The sequence below is a fragment of the Achroia grisella genome, unplaced genomic scaffold (genome assembly GCF_030625045.1).
Source record: "Achroia grisella isolate CSIRO2021 unplaced genomic scaffold, CSIRO_AGI_Agris_v1 utg511, whole genome shotgun sequence".
Lineage (NCBI taxonomy): Eukaryota > Metazoa > Arthropoda > Insecta > Lepidoptera > Pyralidae > Achroia > Achroia grisella.
This window is the reverse complement of record NW_026712905.1, coordinates 5,005,992-5,029,602: the sequence shown is the minus strand read 5'-3', so window position 1 is coordinate 5,029,602 and position 23,611 is coordinate 5,005,992. Positions and strand designations below refer to the sequence as shown.

The following is a 23,611-nucleotide window of genomic DNA, read 5'->3' as shown; positions in this document are numbered from 1 at the left end:
TTTTGAAAACCAATAGTATCGCGAATATATTGTAAGTATAATCATGTCTGGCGTACAGTTAAAATTGTAAGAGATCAATATCTTTTATATAAAATTAATTATTAAATTACTTTATTTTTAAAAAATAATAATATTTAAGCAGATTACTATTATTATAAAGAAATGTGAAAAATGTTGTTCTGCATTGTTCTTCTTTAATGACGATGTCGGCTTTATTTTATTTATTTCTGTATGAGTTATAGATGTGGTTGAGAGAGTTACAGATGTGGTGATGGACGTTGATTCGGTAGTAATTTGTCCAATATCTTGGTTTTCCATTGTATAGACGGGGCTGACATTTTGTTGAAGTGCTTTTGCAGTTGGTAACACTTCGCTAGGTTTTACTTCAGTATTAATTATGGATTTATCGTTTCGTATTTTCGCCGTGGTCATCATTGGTGCTTCAGTTGCATATGTTGTTAAATCGTTTTCTTTATTTTTGACATTGTTTATTTTAGTAGTAAGTTCAATGTGTATTTTGTCAATTGAATTATCGTCGTCAACTGTTTTGACTTCATTAATCGGATCTTGTATTAGTGACTCAGTAAGGTTATTATCAATTATTGCCATAACAACGTCATTCTTTTTTTGTTCATCAGATTCTTCAGTAACATTAGTATTATCAGTTTCATTAAAAACGTCGTTTGCTATAATAGCTTCCTTCGGTGTCTGTAGTTTATATTCCTCTGATCCGATAAGAGATTGGGAGGTCAATATTGTTCTTTTTTTAATTTTAGAACTATGTGTTTTGGCAACAAGTTTGGGAAGGATAACTCGAAACGCCAGATTCTCTCGCTCAGTGTGTATACCGTTGCAGAGATCTCCATGACACGGACAGGTCATCCGCCATTTTTTTGTTGAATTGCAAAATATTGAATAACACTCGTCTTGATAAATTTTGACACAGTATCTTGACTCGATGTACGCTGTAAAATAGAAAAAAAAACGTATTAATACATTTGAATTTATGACGGTACATGCGACACCGGTTGCAAGATATAATAATTTTGGTGTGCTTGGTTAGTAAATTATGTTGATGATTGGTTAGAGGTTTTAAAACATTACACATTACAGATGTTCAAACTACGGCCCGCGGGCCAAAACCCATTGCCAGTGCCAATAATCCGCCCCGAGATAGTTTAAAACTAGTGCCATCTTAGGTCGTGCACTTCACGACTAGTCTCTAGAAATACGGTTAAGGGCAGAAAAAGTGTCAATGGGGGCTATTTAGTATATTCTTAAGTTAACTTATAATTAATCTCACATACGTGGCGATGTGACTACAACTGCGCAATATGGATATCCAGGATCACAAACGGTAACATGATTGGTGTCCTGACTGGTGTCGCAGGGTAGCGCCCTGCGGCTGCGATGCACCTGTTCGGCTAGTGGACCACACCAGTGGCACTTTCGTTGCTCGCTGGCTGACACAACTGAAAGTTTTATAACTTGTGATCAAGTATGTGAATTTATATTATTTTTATTAACTAAAAATATTATATACTACTACCTAATATTCTAGACTAGTTGTGCGTTAACTACTTTATATATTATAACTTATAGAAGAATATGCCTAACGTTAAAGCTCCCATGTTGATTACATCGCATATTCATAATTTATTACCTAGTAAGATATATATTTTTTAACTTGCGTTCGTTTTACACTGATCATTTTAAGAAGACTTCCGGATGAACTGGCTAATGTTATAAGGAGTAATTTAGGTTACTTGGATTTTAGGAATTTTATGTATTTTATTAAAAAAAAGGTATATTCTACGTAGACGAAGTCGTGGGTACAACTAGTAATTTAATATTATTATAGGTAAGTGAGAAAGCGAGTTCTGTCGGAGTACTAACAAAGTAGCTAAGATACATATACATAGGTACGTCAAAGTGGCCAAACTATTAAACTAATTTGAACGAAAATTCGCGCAGTTTGTCTGAAGCTTAGTTATAAGTCTACGTCATCAAAATTTCACAAGGGATCCTATAGTTGGTAATTTTATAATTACCTAGTTACGGATGCGTACTCTGAAATCGATCCTCAGTAAAAATAGTTATTAACGATACAAAACTTCTCAAAAAGCAAGTCGATAATCATCATTCCGACCTAAAATTAATTAGTATCAAAATTATTGATTTAGGTATCTATGAAAATAAACGATTGACGCAATTGTATTGAACGTTTCTACACTTATTTATCTGACTTATTAATAATTCGACTTTTCTCATATTAATATACACATACATATATGTTTGTATTTCGTTATTCAACCAAAGGAACGTATGTAGGTATATCTCATAATCCGTTGAACTTCGTTGGCAATGTCTGCCTGTTCGGTTGCGTATCTTATTGAGTATCCTATATCATTTTACAAATAATATATAGAGATGTATTTAAAAACAATAATGGACTCATATCGAAGTGAAACATTGAAAACATTTTGTACGGTAGGTAATATGCATAAAGTGAGTACAGAGCTGCAAAGCCACTTAAAGCATGACGAAGCATTAAATATTCTCCACATCGTATTAAATATTTCGTACTATCATATAGCGTAGCAGTAGTATGCATGACCTGGTAACATGTCTCCATACATACAGTCAACCTGAGTGGGATGTCGACTCAAAATGCTATTTTCTGTTTAAATTCTAAAAAATGATTCATTCTATTTTTATCGGATTAATCGATGGGACTCCTATTATGCATTAATAATAATAATCCCTGGACAATTCACAGAGTGCCAAGATAAACAGAGCTTGTGTTACTTTTACGTTGTTCTAGACATCTGATATTACTTAAAAACATTTTTTAAATACATATTTAATATATATGTAGTAAATACCCAGACCAATACAAATACAACTATTACTATTACTCGTCTCTATTTTTAACGCGGCGCTGTCCAACACCATATTTCCAGACAGCTGGAAAGAAGCCGTGGTGATTGGCATCCCCAAGCCCGGAAAAAATAAATACGTCCCGTCTAGTTACCCTATCAGGCTCCTCAAGGCTATAGGCAAGCTGTACAAGCGACTCCTCCTCGACCGCCTAAAGGAGTTTAATCACTCTAAAGGCCTGCTCATCAATGAGCAGTTTGGCTTCCTTGCCAAACACTCATGTGTCCACCAAGTGCACCGCATCACGGAGCACATTTACAAAAACACCCTGTACTTCGCCACTGTTCCCCAAAGGCGGTACAGGCATTCTAGTTTTCGATGTCGCTAAGGCTTTCGATAAAGTCTGGCACAACGGCTTGATTTACAAGCTTCATCAGTTAGGTGTCCTCGACAGGCTAGTACGAGACTTCCTGTCGAATCGCTCTTATCGCTACCTTATAAACGGAGAGTTATACGACCCGCACCCCATACGTCCCTCAGGGCGCCGTCCTCTCTCCGATGCTCTACTCGTTGTACACCAACGACATCCCCAAATTCTCCGACTTAAAAGTCAAAATATCGCTGTTTGCCGACGACACGGCTCTCTTTATATTCGCCAAGTCCCGTACGACAATAGCCAGACGGCTTCAGAAAGCCGTAACAATACTGGGCGAATGGTTCCGTCGGTGGCGCATAGAAGTCAATCCCGAAAAAAGTGCAGCAGTGTATTTTAGCAGGGAATTCGACTCTATGAATCACCCGATCGAACTGTTCGGTCAAAGCATCCCGGAGGTTTCGAAAACGAAATACCTCGGCGTCACCCTGGATAGGAAACTAACGTTTCAACATTTAACGTTTCCGCGACCGCGCCGCCTTTATACTAGGGCGACTCTATCCTTTTATTAACAAGCACAGTAAAATGTCGCTTCGCAACAATCTGACATTATGCAAGGCTTTCATCCATTCCATCATGACATACGCCAGTCCCGTATTCGCCCACATACCCTACTATCTAATTAACAGCCTACAGATTATACAGAATAGGTTTCTGCGTCGAGCCACTGGTGCGCCGTGGTCCGTTCGTAGTGTAGATCGCTGTAACGTAGACGCTTCCTTCATAAACTGCTTGATGGAGGGCAGATTAAGGTCGCGGTGGAGACCTTAATCTGCCCTCCATCAAGCAGTTTATGAAGGAAGCGTCTCGACGCTACTTCGACTCTGCCCAATCCCACCCTAACCCGCTTATAGTTAGTACGGTCGACTACACACCGAGGAGTAATATCCGACATACGCGACAACGTCGCCCGAGGCATGTTCCTCTTGACCCCGACGACCCCATACGGCAGTCAACCTCCCCACGGGCCCACCCGTTCCACCCCGACCACACTTACACACACACACACGACGCCGTCCTCGCCGGCGAAGACGACGACCCCCAACACACCATATCGCGCAATCAACCGGACGCCTGCGCGCGCTCGGGCGCTCCACACCGGCGCCCCCTGGCGCCCCTGCGATCGATCCCCCGTCCAATTCAAACGGGGATCGATATTATCACGGTCTGAGCCGAGGTTCGAACCCCTAGTGGTGCCCTCAGAGTAAAGTCGTATCCGTCAGACAGGAGTTGGCCTTCAGCCGCTCCATAAGTACTGCCACTGGTTTAGAGTGCCATCTGCACTCGCCCCCTAACGTCCGGTGAAGCTGTAAAGCCCAGCTGCGGCCAACAGCATTAGAGTAGTGCGGAAAAAAACCAATACAAATAATTATTTTTTTCCTGAATACTAATGCATCAATCGTGGGAGGTATCGAACCCGCGACCGATAGTAAGGCTGTGTGCTAAATCTAGACCACACAAGAATGTTTATCACTTTTAAAATTAACTAACTAGCAAATATTGAAATATCTTTATACATATCTATATTTTTGTCTTTTGATAAGCCGTAACGTAATCGAATTTGGTGGAAACGGGTCACTCGACACTGACTGCAATCTGAATTAATAATGGATTATGTAGGTATATAGCTATTCACTCACATCACTGTATGCTGAGTGAATTATAAATGTACCGACCTGTCTACATTGGTAGTGTAGCTGACTTGTTGATGTCTTGCTCCTATAATTTATTTGTATCTAGCTAGGCCTATCGATGAGTTATGTTCGTGAAAAATTATAACTTATATCTAATTTTACAAATCTAAGAAAATAAACATAAATTAAGACTTTTCCTGACAAACATACAAATATTATTAGGTATAATATATAAGTAATATAGTATATAGTAGTATAATATTATATTATATTAGATTAGAGTAGTATTATTATAATTATAATCTCTACGTTATCCTTTTATAATTATAATAATGATTAATTTATACATTTTACCATAATAATAGCACTACATAGTGCGGTAAACTCATTAATTGTGTACCTAAATCTACAGTTCTGTTATTTTGTATGAATCCTTTTGAGAGTTATAGTTACCTACAAACTAAATACATTTTGGATTCCTTTTGACATCTCTAACAATGTCTTTTGTGTTATTCCTATAGTAGTCTCTTATGGCATTCTTGGGGTATCTAATAATGATTGAGTTCTCTGACTGGAAACCAGTGAAGAATGAAATGACATGGATGTAATCAGATCACTTCGTATCGTAGCAAAGTAATGGGAAATGCAATGATTTCCAGAGGAAATCGCGTAGAGGTTGACCCTGATTGAGTATATTGCTAGCATTGGTCCCATAATTGAATGATATTAGATAGAGGTAAGTAGTATGGGTACGTCCAACTGCTATACTTATATGCAATAAAGCTATAAAACTATAGAGCAAGAGCCCACGACGGCCAGACATACGTCATTTTAGTAAACGTGAAAGTTCTTGTATGTGTGTCCCCATGTAAGAACGATCTCAAAATGCTATTTTCTGTTTAAATTCATAAAATTCGTTATTTTAAGATTCATTCTATATTGTTTTATTATCGGACTAATCGATTTTAGACTCCTATTATGCATTAATATATAAGAGAACTAACCCTGGACAATTCTACAGATTGAAACCGTATAGTGCCAAGATAAACAGAGCTTGTGTTACTTTTACGTTGTTCTAGACATCTGATATTACTAAAAACATTTTTTAATATATATTTAATATATATGAGTAAATACCCAACGGTGACCAATACAAATACAACTATTACTATTTTTTTCTCTATTTTTAACGCGGCGCTGTCCAACACATTTTAATAAATATTTATATATATTATTGAGATTCCAGACAGTTTTCTGGAAAGAAGCCGTGGTGAACATCCCCAAGCCCGGCAAAAATAAATACGTCCCGTCTAGTTACCCTATCAGGCTCCTCAAGGCTATAGGCAAGCTGTACAAGCGACTCCTCCTCGACCGCCTAAAGGATTATAACTTGCTCTGCTCGTTGCCAGTTTGTGGTTCAACTCTAAATTTTATAAATAAACTTACATCATTTTAATAAAGGAAATTTATATATATTATTGAGAGTTCTCTCAAACTGCTCATCAAGAGCAGTTTGGCTTCCTTGCCAAATTTCACTCGTTATGTGTCCACCAAGTGCACCGCATCACGGAGCACATTTGACCAATTAAGAGAATTGATTTTCAAACAGTTTTTCTTGGTTCCTTATCCTACCAGAGTCATTGAAACCGTATATTGCCAACGGTGTACTTCACATATTGTTCCCCAAAGGCGGTACAGCCCCCCTAAACTATACTATTGTAGAAATAAACTTAAGTCATTTTAATAAAGCTGAACTTTATATATATTATTGAGAGTTCTCTCAAACTGAGTTTCCTAAATTGCCAGACAGATTTCTTGGTTCGACAACGAGCAGAGCAAGTTATAATACTGTTACGAGCAATGTGTGAAAAAATGGAGCATCTTAAAATAACGAATTTGATATGAAATTGTATACACCGTTGTTATCCGAATATACGGTTTCAATGAGTCTGGTAGGATAAGGAACCAAGAAAACTGTCTGGCAATTTAGGAAACTCAGTTTGAGAGAACTCTCAATAATATATATAAATTTCAGCTTTATTAAAATGATGTAAGTTTATTTATAAAATAGTGTAGTTTAGGGGGGTCCGGCGGGGGGTTGGAACCACACTAAGGGTCTGGCATCGAGCAGAGTAAGTTATAATACTGTTACGAGCAATATGTGAAAAAATGGAGCATCTTAAAATAACGAATTTGATATGAAATTGTATACACCGTTGTTACCCAATATACGGTTTCAATGAGTCTGGTAGGATAAGGAACCAAGAAAACTGTCTGGCAATTTAGGAAACTCAGTTTAATAGTTCTCTCAGTAATATATATAAAGTTCAGCTTTATTAAAATGACGTAAGTTTATTTCTAAAATAGTATAGTTTAGGGGGGTCCGGCGGGGGTTTGGAACCACACTAAGGGTCTGGCAACGAGCAGAGCAAGTTATAATACTGTTACGAGCAATATGTGAAAAAATGGAGCATCTTAAAATAACGAATTTGATATGAAATTGTATACACCGTTGTTACCCAATATACGGTTTCAATGAGTCTGGTAGGATAAGGAACCAAGAAAACTGTCTGGCAATTTAGGAAACTCAGTTTGAGAGAACTCTCAATAATATATATAAATTTCAGCTTTATTAAAATGATGTAAGTTTATTTATAAAATAGTATAGTTTAGGGGGGTCCGGCGGGGGGTTGGAACCACACTAAGGGTCTGGCATCGAGCAGAGTAAGTTATAATACTGTTACGAGCAATATGTGAAAAAATGGAGCATCTTAAAATAACGAATTTGATATGAAATTGTATACACCGTTGTTACCCAATATACGGTTTCAATGAGTCTGGTAGGATAAGGAACCAAGAAAACTGTCTGGCAATTTAGGAAACTCAGTTTAATAGTTCTCTCAATAATATATATAAAGTTCAGCTTTATTAAAATGACGTAAGTTTATTTCTAAAATAGTATAGTTTAGGGGGGTCCGGCGGGGGGTTGGAACCACACTAAGGGTCTGGCATCGAGCAGAGTAAGTTATAATACTGTTACGAGCAATATGTGAAAAAATGGAGCATCTTAAAATAACGAATTTGATATGAAATTGTATACACCGTTGTTACCCAATATACGGTTTCAATGAGTCTGGTAGGATAAGGAACCAAGAAAACTGTCTGGCAATTTAGGAAACTCAGTTTAATAGTTCTCTCAGTAATATATATAAAGTTCAGCTTTATTAAAATGACGTAAGTTTATTTCTAAAATAGTATAGTTTAGGGGGGTCCGGCGGGGGTTTGGAACCACACTAAGGGTCTGGCAACGAGCAGAGCAAGTTATAATACTGTTACGAGCAATATGTGAAAAAATGAAGCATCTTAAAATAACGAATTTGATATGAAATTGTATACACCGTTGTTACCCAATATACGGTTTCAATGAGTCTGGTAGGATAAGGAACCAAGAAAACTGTCTGGCAATTTAGGAAACTCAGTTTGAGAGAACTCTCAATAATATATATAAATTTCAGCTTTATTAAAATGATGTAAGTTTATTTATAAAATAGTATAGTTTAGGGGGGTCCGGCGGGGGGTTGGAACCACACTAAGGGTCTGGCAACGAGCAGAGCAAGTTATAATACTGTTAGGAGCAATATGTGAAAAAATGGAGCATCTTAAAATAACGAATTTGATATGAAATTGTATACACCGTTGTTACCCAATATACGGTTTCAATGAGTTTGGTAGGATAAGGAACCAAGAAAACTGTCAGGCAATTTAGGAAACTCAGTTTAATAGTTCTCTCAATAATATATATAAAGTTCAGCTTTATTAAAATGACGTAAGTTTATTTCTAAAATAGTATAGTTCAGGGGGGTCCGGCGGGGGGTTGGAACCACACTAAGGGTCTGGCAACGAGCAGAGCAAGTTATAATACTGTTACGAGCAATATGTGAAAAAATGGAGCATCTTAAAATAACGAATTTGATATGAAATTGTATACACCGTTGTTACCCACTATACGGTTTCAATGAGTCTGGTAGGATAAGGAACCAAGAAAACTGTCTGGCAATTTAGGAAACTCAGTTTAATAGTTCTCTCAATAATATATATAAAGTTCAGCTTTATTAAAATGACGTAAGTTTACTTCTAAAATGGTATAGTATAGGGGGGTCCGGCGGGGGGTTGGAACCACACTAAGTGTCTGGCAATGAGCAGCGCAAGTTATAATAATGCTACGAACAATATATGAAAATATGGAGTTTCTTAAAATAACGAATTTGATATGATTTTTTTTTACACCTTTGTTACCTGGTACCTGCCAAAGGAACCACGATCCAGGTTTCATGTTTGGGAATCGTTCTTACCTGTGCATTCCGCTGACCGACGCGCTAGCAAACGCACGTATGTGCTCGCTAGTCCCGCCGCCGTCTCGCTGTTCTCTGCTCCCTCGAGCAAACCACCGCGCGCGCGCACGTAGCGCAGTTACGTTCGCGCGTTCTTATTCTTATACTTCGCCGCGTGTTAGGTGCACTCGGTGCACCTAGCGTGGCCCGGGGCCTCCGTGTCCCGCGCCGACCGCGGCCGACCGCGCTCTCAGCATCCGTTCCGACACAGTGCTACCGGACTTTCCGCGTGTGTAGTGTTGTGTTGTGAGGACTGAAGGAGGAACTCTCTTCGTTCAAGTGAAGTGAAGTGTTGTGTGCGGACGTTCAGTGGCACGGACTGTCGTGAGTTAGGGAGGTGCGTCACGCCTATTGCGCGACGCGCCGATCCGAGCCGCCGCCGCTGCCACCAACACCCGCCGACGCCTGCTGCCTGCCGCCCGCCGCCGACGCCACCAAGTAGGTTCGCTTAGGTACACATTTTTCACTCAATAAGATTAGTGATCTTACATATTAGGGTCACATATCAATAGGCACTCACCCCCCTGCCCCAGGGAGGCCCACACCGTCGGCTGCACCCGCCGACGACCGTCCTTATCTTAAGTACTGACACACACACACAACAGTGGTAATTAACATTACCACTGTTCAAAAAAAAAAAAAATGTCCTTATCAGAGGCCGATATGCCTCTGTTCTTCCAGTTCCTGGAAAAAAAGTGTCCCGGCATCTTAAATGCTTTTATAGCACTCAAAGCCGCCAAGCCCGTCCACTTAGTGTACAGCTCGCCCCCCGCGTCCCCAATGATGACTCACACTGACGAACCGAACACTGACACTGACGAATTCGAGGACGACTCGCAACGGCTCCCGCCGCTTCCCCCGACCCAAGCCGACCAGGCCGAACCCGCCTCGCCCGCCATGGAGCAGGACGACTCCGTCGCGGAGCTTGACGCTCCTAGTATGGAGCTCGACGCCATCCGCGACGGCGACGTCCCCTCTCCCATCCCCCCGGTCTCCTCAGACGAGGACGATTTTATTCTTGTTGGCAACAAGCGTGCCAAGAAGACCCAGGGCTCCCAGCCAGCCAAAACAAAGCGTGCCCATGACGGCACCGCTAAAACCGTCCCGGTCCGAGTGCACGTCGCAGAGACCAAAGCCCCGCCCCCCGTCATCATCCAGGACAAAAGTGCGGAACACCGTATCCAATATGCTTAAAAACAAGCATATCAATTTCAGCCATGCTAAGGCTACCTCACTAGGGATCAAAGTATCAGTCCCATCATCTGACGACCATCGTCGTTTAGGTTATCACACCTATGCTCTCGAGGAAGAGAAAAAGCTCCGCGTTGTAATACGCGGTTTACCCAAGGAGCAGACTCCATCCTTGAGGACCTTCAGTCCCAGAATTACCCAGCGCACGAGGTACATCGTATGTACCAGTCGCGCTCACGCAACAAGGCCGCTATCGACCTTGTTCTAGTTGTATTAGACTTATCCCCAGAAGGCAAATCGATCTTTGATATAAAACCTCATACAGGCGCCTCGCAATACCTACCCCGGACAATGCCACCGTTTTACGGGCACTCTGCCCGTAATTGTTTCGCTCGCCCACGGTGCGTCAAGTGCCTAGGCGATCACGCCACCGCAGAGTGCGGCCGTAGGCCCAACACCCCCACGCCCCCCAGTTGCACCCTCTGCCTCACAGAGGGTCACACCGCGAATTACCGCGGTTGTTCACGCGCCCCACGTCCCGCCAAAAAGAAGGCCACCCACACCCAGGGCAACCGTGCTCCGGCACGTGCCCCCGCCAAGGCTCAAACACAACCCGAGCCACTCGTACCCGCCCCTCTGCCTGCTAACAATGCCTGGATTAAACCCCCGGCAATTGTAAGCAAGGTAGCACCCAATCCGCCCGCCCAGAAAGCCCCGCCCGCCCAGTCGGCCCCGCCCGCCCAATCGGCCCCGCCCATGCCCATACACAAACCCGTCCCCAAAACACTGCCCGCGGCCCCCAATTCGCATTGGTCGCTCGCTTAGCCAGCACCATCGACCCTAACGAGATTGCCCTTCTGGCCTCCAAGCTCCGCCTGTATAAGGAGTCGCCCCAAAATAGGCTCGCAGCCGTCTGCGAGCACATCGGCGTACTTACCGCCATCCTCAATTTTAACCTGTAATTATGGGTACTCGAGCTCAGAGAGAAAAGCCTCGGTCCGTTCGAATAGCGTTTTTTAACGCGTTCGGATTAAAAAAACAAAAGAAGGAAATCGCCTCCTTTCTCACTGACCACCAAGTCGATATTCTCCTCGTGCAGGAGACCCTACTGAAACGGTCAGTCCGCGATCCTAGAATCGCCAATTACAACTTAGTTAGGAACGACCGCACCGCCTGTAGAGGCGGCGGTACGCTCATATACTATAAACGGTCCCTACATTGTATACCGCTACAAACACCGCCTCTCACTCATATGGAGGCCTCCGTCTGTCTTCTCGGCATGACCGGCCACCGACCGCTCGCCGTGGCATCCGTATATCATTGCTGGAAAGCGACCTACGCGCCCTCCTAGATATCAACAGCGCCACCATTCTGGCTGGCGATTTGAATTGTAAACACACCCGCTGGAACTGCCACGTGTCCACGACAAACGGCCACAAACTAGACAGACTAGCCGACTCGCTCGAATTCGAGATAATCGCCCCGCTCCGCCCTACTCATTATCCCCATAACGTGAACCACCGACCCGACATACTGGACATGGCACTGCTGAGGAACGTAACCCTACGGGTGAGCTCCCCAGAAGTCCATGCCGAGCTTAACTCGGACCATCGACCGGTAACCCTCCTTCTGGGCCCTCCGCCCGACACGCCACTACCAACCAAAACAATAACAGACTGGCAACGACTCGAGAAATCTCTCGAATCGACCGACACACCGATACTAAACCGTATTCCCGACGTCATAGAGTCCACCGAGGACACTCTCATTGCGATCGACTCGCTTACTAACCACCTGCAGTCAGCAGTCAAGGACTGCTCCAGGGAGGTACCGGCGACGGACGACCGTCGCTGGCAGCTCCCGGATGACGTAAGGAGGTTAATAAGCGATAAGAACGCAGCCACTAGAGCGTACGATCGCTACCCCTCCGAACCGAACCGGGTGCGCCTGCGAGCCTTACAGCGTAGCGTTAAGGAGCGCATCGCGCAGATCCGGGACGGCCGGTGGGGCAATTATAGAAGAGATAACGCATAATAATCATGCCACACCGCGTACTGGCGCATAGCGAAATCTCTCAAAACCGACCAATAGACAAACGACATGCCCCCGCTAGTCCGACCCGACAACACTATAGCCTTCTTCGACGAAGACAAGGCTGAGTGTCTAGCGTCCAACTTAGAAGCCCAATGCTCCCCCAGCACGCTCCCAGTCGAGGCAGGTCATCTCGAGAAGATAGACACCGAAGTCGAACGCATCGCGTCCACCCCGCCCACCAAATCCCTCTCACCAGTCACGCTTGATGAGGTCAAAACGCTAGTTAAACAACTACCTATCAAAAAATCACCCGGCTCAGATGGCATATCGAATAGATTAGTCAAAAGTCTGCCATCCCAACTTTTGTTATACATTTTTAACGCGGCGCTGTCCAACGCTATATTTCCAGACAGCTGGAAAGAAGCCGTGGTCATTGGCATTAAAAATAAATCCGACCCGTCCAGTTATCGTCCTATCAGCCTCCTCAAGGCTATAGGCAAGCTGTACGAGCGAATCCTCTTAAAGGAGTTTATATACTCCAAAATGAGCAGTTTGGCTTCCGAGCCAAACACTTGAGTCCATCAAGTGCTCACGGAGCACATTCACAAAAACACTGGCGGTACAGGCGTTCTATTTTTCGATGTGGCTAAGGCTTTCGATAAAGTCTGGCACAACGGCTTGATTTACAAGCTAGCCTGTCGGGGACACCAAAAAGTCATAAGTCCCCGACAGGCTAGTACTCATTGTACGAGATTTCCTGTCGAATCGCTCTTATCGCTACCGTATAAACGGAGCGTTATCCGACCCGCACCCCATATGAGCCGGCGTCCCTCAGGGCGCCGTCCTCTCTCCGATGCTCTACTCGTTGTACACCAACGACATCCCCAAATTCTCCGACTTAAAAGTCGAAATATCGCTGTTTGCCGATGACACGGCTCTCTTTACATCCGCCAAGTCCCGTGCGACAATAGCCAGACGGCTTCAGAAAGCCGTAACGATACTGGGCGAATGGTTCCGTCGGTGGCGCATAGAAGTCAATCCCGAAAAAAGTGCAGCAGTGAACTCTATGAATCACCCGATCGAACTATTCGGCCAAAACATCCCGTGGGTTTCGAAAACGAAATATCTCGGCGTCACCCTAGATAGGAAACTAACGTTTCGTCCTCACATCAAGCGTGTCCGCGACCGAGCCGCCTTTATACTAGGGCGACTCATTTTATTAACAAGCACAGTAAAATGTCGCTTCGCAACAAGCTGACATTATACAAGGCTATCCGTCCCATCATGACCTACGCTAGTCCCGTATTCGCCCACATACCCTACTGCTTAATCAACAGACTGCAGGTCATTCAGAATAGGTTTCTGCGTCGAGCCACCGGTGCGCCGTAGTTCGTTCGCAGCGTAGATCTCCACCGCGATCTTAATCTGTCCTCCATCAAGCAGTTTATGAAGGAAGCGTCTCGACGCTACTTCAACTCTGCCCAATCCCACCCTAATCCGCTTATAGTCAGTGCGGTCGACTACGCACCGAGGAGTAATATCCGACATACGCGACAACGTCGCCCGAGGCACGTTCTCATTGATCCCGACGACCCCATAACGGCAGGTAACCTCCCCACGGGCTCACCCGTTCCACCCCGACCACACTTTTACACACACACACGACACCGTCCTCGCCGGCGAAGACGACGACCTCAAACACACAATATCGCGCATTCAACCGGGCGCCTGCGCGCGCCCGGGCGCTCCACACCGGCGCCCCCGGGCGCCCCTCCCATCGATCCCCCGTCCAATTCAAACGGGGATCGAAATTACGACGGCCTGAGCCGAGGTTCGAACCCCTAGTGGTGCCCTCAGACTAAAGTCGTATCCGTCGGGCAGGAGTTGGCCTTCAGCCGCTCCATAAGTCCTTCCGCGGGTTTGGAGTGCCATCTGCACTCGCCCCATAACGTCCGGTGAAGCTGTAAAGGCCAGCTACGGCCAATAGCATTAGAGTAGTCCGAAAAAAAAAAAAATCTTACCTGTGTTGGGGACACACATACAAGAACTTTCACGTTTACTAAAATGACGTATGTCTGGCCGTCGTGGGCTCTTGCTCTACTACTCATGTAGCTGCTTATAAATTTTTAATTCCTTTTCACGTATATTACCTTCGGTTGTACTTGTATGGGATATTTACACGTGTTGCGAAGGACATGATGTTTCCTATGAATTTTGTATTACTATCGAGTATTTTGATATGTCACTTACTCATACTAATATAATAAATGCGAAAGTGTGTTTGTTTGCCTGCCTATTTACTTTTTCATGATTAAACGGCTGAAGTAATTATTTATATAGTTAAACGGGTTTTTAACATAAACAATATTATGGTAAATTAAATTAAACCCACTTTAACTATATTAATAATATATACTTAATGCGAAAGTTAATAAAAAATAAGGGTGAAGGAATCTTAATGAAGTTTGATGTGAAAATAGATTACCTATATCTATCACGAGTATTACTTACATAAACTTTTTAGAAACAAGAGGAAGAATTTTATCTTTGTATGTATTAAGTATACTGATCTACGGATAAAAAAAGGTTTACATTTTAACGTAAGTTTTTATTAATAACATTATTGCCGTTATAGGTACATGCTACGCATCCGTCATTGTAAATCTCAACCTCTTCCATCATCTTCAAATGTCATTCGCTTACTTCATTTGCAGATACGATAGTTAGTTGCATATTAATATGGAGCAAAGATGACGATATTCAAGCTCTCAAATAAAGTGAAAGGTCCCTAAACTTTTCGTTTCTGATACTACTTGCTATATTTACAGTTTTCAGTAGCTCCCTGCTAACTTAATACTAGGTGTTTTATTCTTTTTAAATAATGAAAGTGTAACAAATTGACAGACAGACATACTTTTACATTAATAATATTAGTACGAATGATTGAAGATTTGAATTTAATCAAGACCAAATGTATGTATTTGTGACAACTAGTAAACAGTTCTTTTCTTTTTTTATGTTAAGTATTTTTTATAATTTGATGGAAAACAATAAAATACACCAACAGTTTTGTAGGAGATTTTAGTTTCAATGAACAAGGGAGTTTATTTCTAACTGTACTGTGAAGATCGTAAAAATACGTAGGTATTAAGTTTTATACCTTTATTAATAAAATTCTAATTAAAATTTAAGTAATATTTGTTACATAAAATAATGAAACAAAAGATGAATAGATATTTTTAGTGGGAAGGCTGATTCTGCAAAATATGCCACCATTTTTATTATCTATATATTTCACTATTTTAGTTATACCTACCTAGTCGACAATAAATTCTCAAATATACGAGAAAAACCCATGTACAAATAGTAGTCGTTAAAATGATATAACATACTCTACAAAGAAATATTTAGAAATCTACCTACGTACAGCAAATGTAGGTCGGGTACACAACAGTAATAATTTATAAGATTTTTTGAGAAATATAAATTTTAACGGAGTTCTGCAATAATTCTTAATATAACTACTTACATCCTGAAGTTGTACATACATGTGATGGGAGCGTTTATCACCCAACTTTGAGGATATCAAGCTGCGCGAAATTTCTCTCTATATACGAATATAATCTGAGGTTTGTACTTACCACTTAGTGAAATGAAAATCGCACTGCTTACGATGAGCATATCCCAAGAAAAGCGGTACATCTGAGCCTGAATCATTTGTATCACAACTTTACTTACTTACTAAAATGTTAATTGACTGCATATATGATTAAATATTAATATATTTAATTTCCATACAGATCAAAAAAATCAAAATTTTCTTTTGTAAGTATAATCGTTAGAAAGCACTACAATAATAATGGTATAGTTAATTCAGGCAAGCGGGTAAGGTACTTCGAGTGTAACAAGTACAGTAACAATGCACGATGTCGTATGTGGCCCGTTCTCGAATCGTGTGTGGCCGTCATTCTTACTGTCCGGTGGTTGTAGCTTCTGTCCGCAGTTCGTGACGTGGCTAGCTACGTAGCCGTATATTCAATGACGCACTAAGATATATTACTTAAGGTTTTTAAAGATGACTGTTTGGAAAATCAATAGAATTATAAAATAATATAGGTATACTACAAATTACCATGCAAGGGTATTTAATAATGCACTTGTCTCATTGTACGTTACATTTCATTAAGTATCTACCCTTGTTTTCAAAAACAGATTCTTACTGTTTTAATTATTTAATATATAAGATAATGTAATGTTTACAGCGGAACAGGGATGTGAACATACGAGTATGTAGTACATACTTCAAGTTTGTGAAGTAAACAGAAATTTATTTTAATCTGTCACAAGTAAGGACACCAGAAGTTGTCGAGGGCCTCGGTTTATATTTATAGTCTACATCCATACCAAAGATGTTAGCATACGATCAAAGTTTAAAGTTCTAAGACATTTTAGAATAAGTTTTGTTATTAAAGTAATATTTTATTTAAATTTTAGTTAATTAATAGTAAGGATCTAGATTAAAGACGTGTGTAGTAACATAAATGTTACAAGATGCAAGTTGCTTATTTAAAAAAATATTTTTTTTAATTCAGTGATCGATATAAAAATATGTTTCTATATGTATATGGAATATACAAACAAACGAAATACGCGCGGAATCACATAAAATGCTACGATTAAAACCAAGACTACACGGATCTTCTTCATAATAATGTTAAACAAGTGACTTTTACGATATAATACATTCTTGTTAAATAAATGTAAAATTATGTATCTAGACCTAACGTTGAGAAAAAGTGTAAAATATAAGAACATAACACAACCGACTACATGTACTACTTTACTTAATCCTGTATTTATGGTACCTACCTAGTAGCACTTAGCTACATGTAAACTCTAGTTTTTTCGCCGTGGATTATAAATTGTCGAATTGAGACCTTACTAATTTTTAGCATATAGTAGAAAAATTAAAATTATTGTAGTAGTTATTTTATTTTGTTATTTCGTAAAAACCTACCCTATGTATAGACTAGACTGCATTATCACAAATACTCTTTTCTGACTGTGGTTTGTTTATAGGTACTTATCAATGAATAAAAAGTTTCAAGTAACATAATGAATTTATATTACAATATGAATGCCCATTTATTTTCCCGAGGCGACGTTATTTTCATCTTGTTTTCCCTTTCCCATAAAGTAGCTTCTTTGAAAATAAGAATGCTTTTTAGAAAATACGACCGTATGGGGACAATAAATTGAATCGTGAATAAACACTTCTAAGTAATAGATTACTACGTGGACTTGTGACTTCGCCATACACGGTGCGGCGACTTTAGAGTACGGTTTCAATGCGATAACTAAGTTGATGTGAGTAGAAAATAAATAATGATTTGCAGTCTTAATGCAGTACGTAGGAATATGCATGACTGATATCATATTGACTAATTTCAAATGATAATAATAGTGTAAAAATATATATGCTATAGTATAGTACCTATTAAATTTATGAGTCTATATATCTAGTTTCATACCTATAGCCTACTATCGGATGCGCAACCTGAAGGAGAACGGGGCTGCATATTCCTTGTACTACCAATTATTTATCTTATTCTTGTATTCTTCTTAACTCTCTCATTATTTGAGAGTTATTAACAAATCCTTCCAAAACTATCGGCGTGAGTTGTCACTCGTTGAGCTGAGTTCCCAAATTGGAATATTGAAATAAGTTTTCAAAACATTCCTGCTGTCATATGATCATTAAATTATCTACAATAAAAATAGAAAAAATATTACAGTGAATGTAGCTTAGTTTCACAAAATTACCTGACTTTTGGTTTGGTGTAGTCTTTACGACTAACGCTGTATATCGTGACATGTAATGATTTTCTAATTTAGGTATGACGTCTATGACGTTCAGACAATTACTACTTCTATTATTGGTAAAATGGGTTATGGTATTATAGGTAAATATAAAAATTCTATAACGGTCAACAAAGCACAAACAATACAAAAGACGATAATGTACGTCACGCTATATTGTGAACGTGTATTGCATAGTATGACGATATCGTAGACGGAAAATTAATAGCTGCTTCGTAAATTCCAATCATTTTTGATTTCTTATTATATCGTTACGAACAATCTACATTGGTTATGCCATGATACAGTAAAAAGCGTCTAAATATGACGATATATTTTTCAAAATATGATTACGATAATTTTTATTTTATAGTCACACTAAAATAAGTGTAATTGGCATGGTATAACTTTAATTGACGAAATCAAATCCAAAGCACATTATATTCTATTTTTGTAGAAGTTTAACTGAAACTCAAATATTATACAAATGTAAATGAATTAATTTTAACATATATCTGCGAAGCACACTTTTGACAAGGATATGCTTAAAAACATTCAAATATCATTAAGTAGGTAGATACATAGGTCGTTTCGATGCGATTTAGATTTAATTCTGATGATATAACATTTGAAGTTAGCTTGTTCGACCTTCTTTAGTGTATTTATATTTTATATCTATTTATGTATACTTTAGACATGAAAAATTCTCATAATACACCCAGATAATAATAAGAATACCGTTAAGCTAGAACACTGTAATCACGTGTGTAATACCGTAATCTCTGGGTTATGTATAGTAATGAAAAGATCGTGACTAGACTGTTTGGAAAATACTGCCATGTGGAAATTGTAACACAATTTTTTTTAATAGCGGATTTATAGATTGCTTTGAAAATATCGGCCCTTATAAAATTGTTTGTTAAAAAAGTATATTTAAAGTATTTGCTTTGATGCTTTATTCGTGTATGTTTAGATTTGAAAATTGTCACAGGTGAGAGGTTATATATGGCGTCACGCGGGTAAACCCATGGGAAGTAGCCAGTGTTATATAATAACGATTCTGTTTTCTCAAAAACTTTTCTGGCGAAAGAAATAAAGGTGTGCAGCATGATTGTTATCTTGCAAGGCCGCATTGTGATTCAATGTAGGTCATCGCTCGTGCACTATGCTGCAATGCGACGCCCCTTGCAGCCGATTCATTAATGATGTGCTCTGCTCACTGCTCCAGATGAATATACCGCTACCTACTATTTCGGATACTGCCCAATATGTATTTAATAGCAACAAGAAAGAAATGACGGTTTTAACTTACGGCCTCAAATATCAATAGTCACGAGTTTAATCCTCGAATAAAACATTTATATTATTGATATTGTATTCATCCATATTTGTATTAGTCTGACTGTATTTTCATATAATTTAAGTAATAGTGTTCTATATAGTAGTCATAGTACAAAGTCTGTTTAGTGTTTAGGTTAAGATTAGATGAGTGTCTGAGTTCTTAAGGTATAGATATTTATTTGGCAACAGCTTACGCAGCATATTTTCAGATAAATCGTTTTATAATTTAGTATATAGGCTATAACTATTTATTTTATTTAAAAACTCATTTCTCGGGTTAGATACATATGTCGATAAACTTAGAACGCATAACGATTTTCATTCAAATCGTTATGGAGCCGTTTCCGAGATAATGTATACATATCTACAACAATTGTTCGTTTTATTTTATTAGATATAACCGGTTTGCGGGAATATAAGGATTTATTCCACATAAAACGGATTTCGTACAATCGTAAGTAAACTGGCAGTAGCGATACCTTTCTATCTATTCCTATACAATGGAAATCGGTTATATTGTATATGTAATATTAAGTTAATTTTGAAGATTTTTACAGCAATGGCAAACAAGCGGATTGTCCACTTAATGAAAAGTAACCGTGGACTACGCATATCTCGTTACATGACAAAGTGTAAAGTTCCGATGTGATTCCTAAAGATTAAGGTGTTGAGCCTTGGTATCGTGTAATTTCATTAGATAGATATAGATAGATAGATAAATCGGTCACCACTACCTTTAAACTAGTACACCATTTGTATGGTTAGCAAGCTGCTGGCGGTAGGTGAGACAGAGGAACTCACGTAGACGACTTTGTACAAAGTCTTCGAATATACATCATTATTTATTCTTCACCAATGGCTGTGCATTACCGTATGCTTGTTTTTATATCTTATGAATATAAGTACATGAGCGTAAATACATTACCTACCTACACTCTGGAAGTGTTTAAGCTTCGCTACACGATTTATTAAAGGGTCGACAGCTCCTCGTTCCGTCTTCATTTGACGTACCTCCGAGTTGGGCTCAGGTCCCAAGTGTCCTGGGGTTGCGATAAATGGCACTATTTGTATAGATTTGTGTCTACGTTTGGGGACCGAGCATAAAAGGCACGATCTAATGCAAACTTTTAAACTGTTAACAATAAAATTAATGACAATAGTAAAATTATATAATAATACGTCAATCTTTTCCTTGTTATTGTTGCTATAGTTTCTAGTTTTTTAATATCTACATCTTTAAATTTATATCTATTTATCGGGGGTTTTTTTTTTAATTTTAATAAAAATATAATTTATTAGTTTCAAATTTATATATTTCTAAAATTAGAAGGTCTTATATGTCGTAATTATATCTTACAGCGTACGACATTATATACTATAATATAGGTATATTTTGTTCAACACTTTAATACATAATAATAATAAATGTAATAAAGAGTACGGCGCGCATGAAAATCCACTTAAGTAGAATGCATATGAAAAATGAATACATCACGATGGTAACACCAGAGAATATTGTTCATAGTTTTGTCTGGCAAGTTTTGTACCTATATTGCGTTGCGCTGACGGGTAGCAAAAATTTCATTTAAAAGTACTTACTTAATATTTCATTCATATAGTAGGTAAGAACTGAGAGTAATAAAACTGAAAATGTACGTACGTAAATATTTGTAGGTATCTATTAGTCTTATATCAAACAGTATTGTGTTACGACTATGACATATAAGTATATTAATGTTTTTTTTTACTTTTAATTATTTTAACAGTGTATTCTAATTTCATGAACAACATAATACCGTTGTCTGTTTAGTGTCATATATTATTTTTAAAATTTTAAAACAACGTATGAGATTTTAGATATTAATTTAATATAACTGCCATAATAGCAAACAAGCGAAAATACCCAAACTTTGTTGATTATGTATTATGTCTGTCTGTTGTACTTATATTAATTACGATATGTATAGGTATTTGTGTCAGTGACTGTTGTGACTCAAATTATTGTTTATTACAGGAGGAGTTCAGTTATGTTACCATGTCGTACAATAATAATAGCTTCCTTCGTAACATAGACAGGGATGTCAACCGCACGAGATCCTCGCAAGGGTACTATAGTTTTGGTCTTCAGTACCAAGACATTTTGATTCTCATACAAGTACTGTACTGTACTGTAATCTACGGAAATATTTGACTATGATATAAATTGAGAATTATACTAGATTTTTGAGTTCTTCGTACAAATAGTACTTTAACGTTGGCAACCCTGAACGTCGAAGAATCTAGTTGCCAAGGCAATTGGGGTGACGCGCCGGAACCACGCATCTCAAAGACCGTGAACTTACCGGCAAATGCGTGTGCGTCCACTCGTTGCGTTTATTTATTGCAGTGTCCCAGTTTCGCCCCTCCCGGTGACCGTGTATCACTCCCAATATATTACATACCACAGACATGGCTGTACATAGATGTCACGTATGCACATACTTTGGTATCAACATTTACCAATAAATAAACTTATATTTACTAATAAATTCTGAGATTTAAAATTTCATTTTAAACTTACCATAGGTAATAGGTACATATTCTACTATCGTAATTAATTTAAGAATAGCTTCACAATTGAAATTTCAAACTTACATTTGTCTGTGGTATTGTTAATTGTCGCCGTTGCGTTGTGATGAATACATTCACTTATCGTTGTTAAAATGAAAACACTCAACAAGTCATCTGTGTTTTTATTTTTGAGAATAATTAAGAAATAGTTATTGACACCTAAGTTTTTTAGTGTCAGTCGAACTTTAATAGGTAATCTTTAACTCTTTAAATCAGAATATGTAACCACTAGACTGCGCTCTTACCGGCGCTCCCATACGCTATATACATTTAAAAAAAAAGTCTCTTGAAAGGAACCTTTCAATGACGGAGCTCATGATAGAGATAAGGTTTAAACATTTTGGAAGTTACTTACAAAACCATAACTTTCGTTAATTGTTACCAAAAATGTAATAAAAGGACGGTAAATGAGTTATTAATGTATATATTTGTTATATGAATATTATATTACATGGACGAGTACGTAATTAATAATTATGTCAATATGAATATAAACATTGATGGCGATCAACACTACTTATGAGTAACGAACAAATTACACAGAGAAAAGGCAATTACTGGCACATTTCATCCAATAAAGATCGAGAAGGGTTCTGGTGTCAATAAAACTCCGTAATGAACGGAATGACTGACATATTAAATTGGTAAAAAGGCTAACAGTCCGTTTTTATTTATTACTGCGTTTGTTTATACTGTCCTTCATGCCATTTCACTGTGACTCGTTTGGTCATGGCGTGAATGTGTCTATTTGAAATATTTATCATTTCCTTTTTATACTACTATATGTCTGCGCCTCGTAATTGCCTCAAAAATCCATCGCCAAGCTGTACCTTGTCAGCTGGTTGATTTATTTAAGTATTGGTATGATCATCAAGTTAACCAGGTCAAATGGTCGGGTTCGTTCTCGGAAGAGTATTTTTTTTTTATTTATTTTATTTGTTTCACTGACATTTTTTTTTATTAACATGTATTGACTTCAGCTGCGATTTGATACAGCAGAAGTTTTCGTAGGGCTAGTTGTGTTTCACTAGGTGTTTATCATATATATTTATATAGATGACACACATATACATATTTACATTATTTATATAATAAATAGTTTATGTTTATATATACATATATATATGCTATTTTATATATAATATTATATTTTATGTATTTACGCATTTATAGTCTTATGTGTTATTTATCTTTTTTAAATTAATCACGATTGTTTTAGCAAGTGCATCATAAGAAGC

General features: G+C 38.9%; 1 protein-coding gene across 1 annotated transcript; it reads right to left on the bottom strand.

Moving 5' to 3' along the window:
• Window positions 1-15: 15 nt before the first annotated feature.
• Window positions 16-16,316, bottom strand: LOC131846639 (uncharacterized). Its single transcript, XM_059195994.1, has 3 exons — window positions 16,205-16,316; window positions 1,308-1,472; window positions 16-965 (listed from the first exon to the last, which is right to left on the bottom strand). Exons 1-3 carry the CDS (start codon window positions 16,278-16,280, stop codon window positions 118-120), a joined length of 1,089 nt encoding a protein of 362 aa, XP_059051977.1. The 5' UTR covers window positions 16,281-16,316; the 3' UTR covers window positions 16-117.
• Window positions 16,317-23,611: the final 7,295 nt, after the last annotated feature.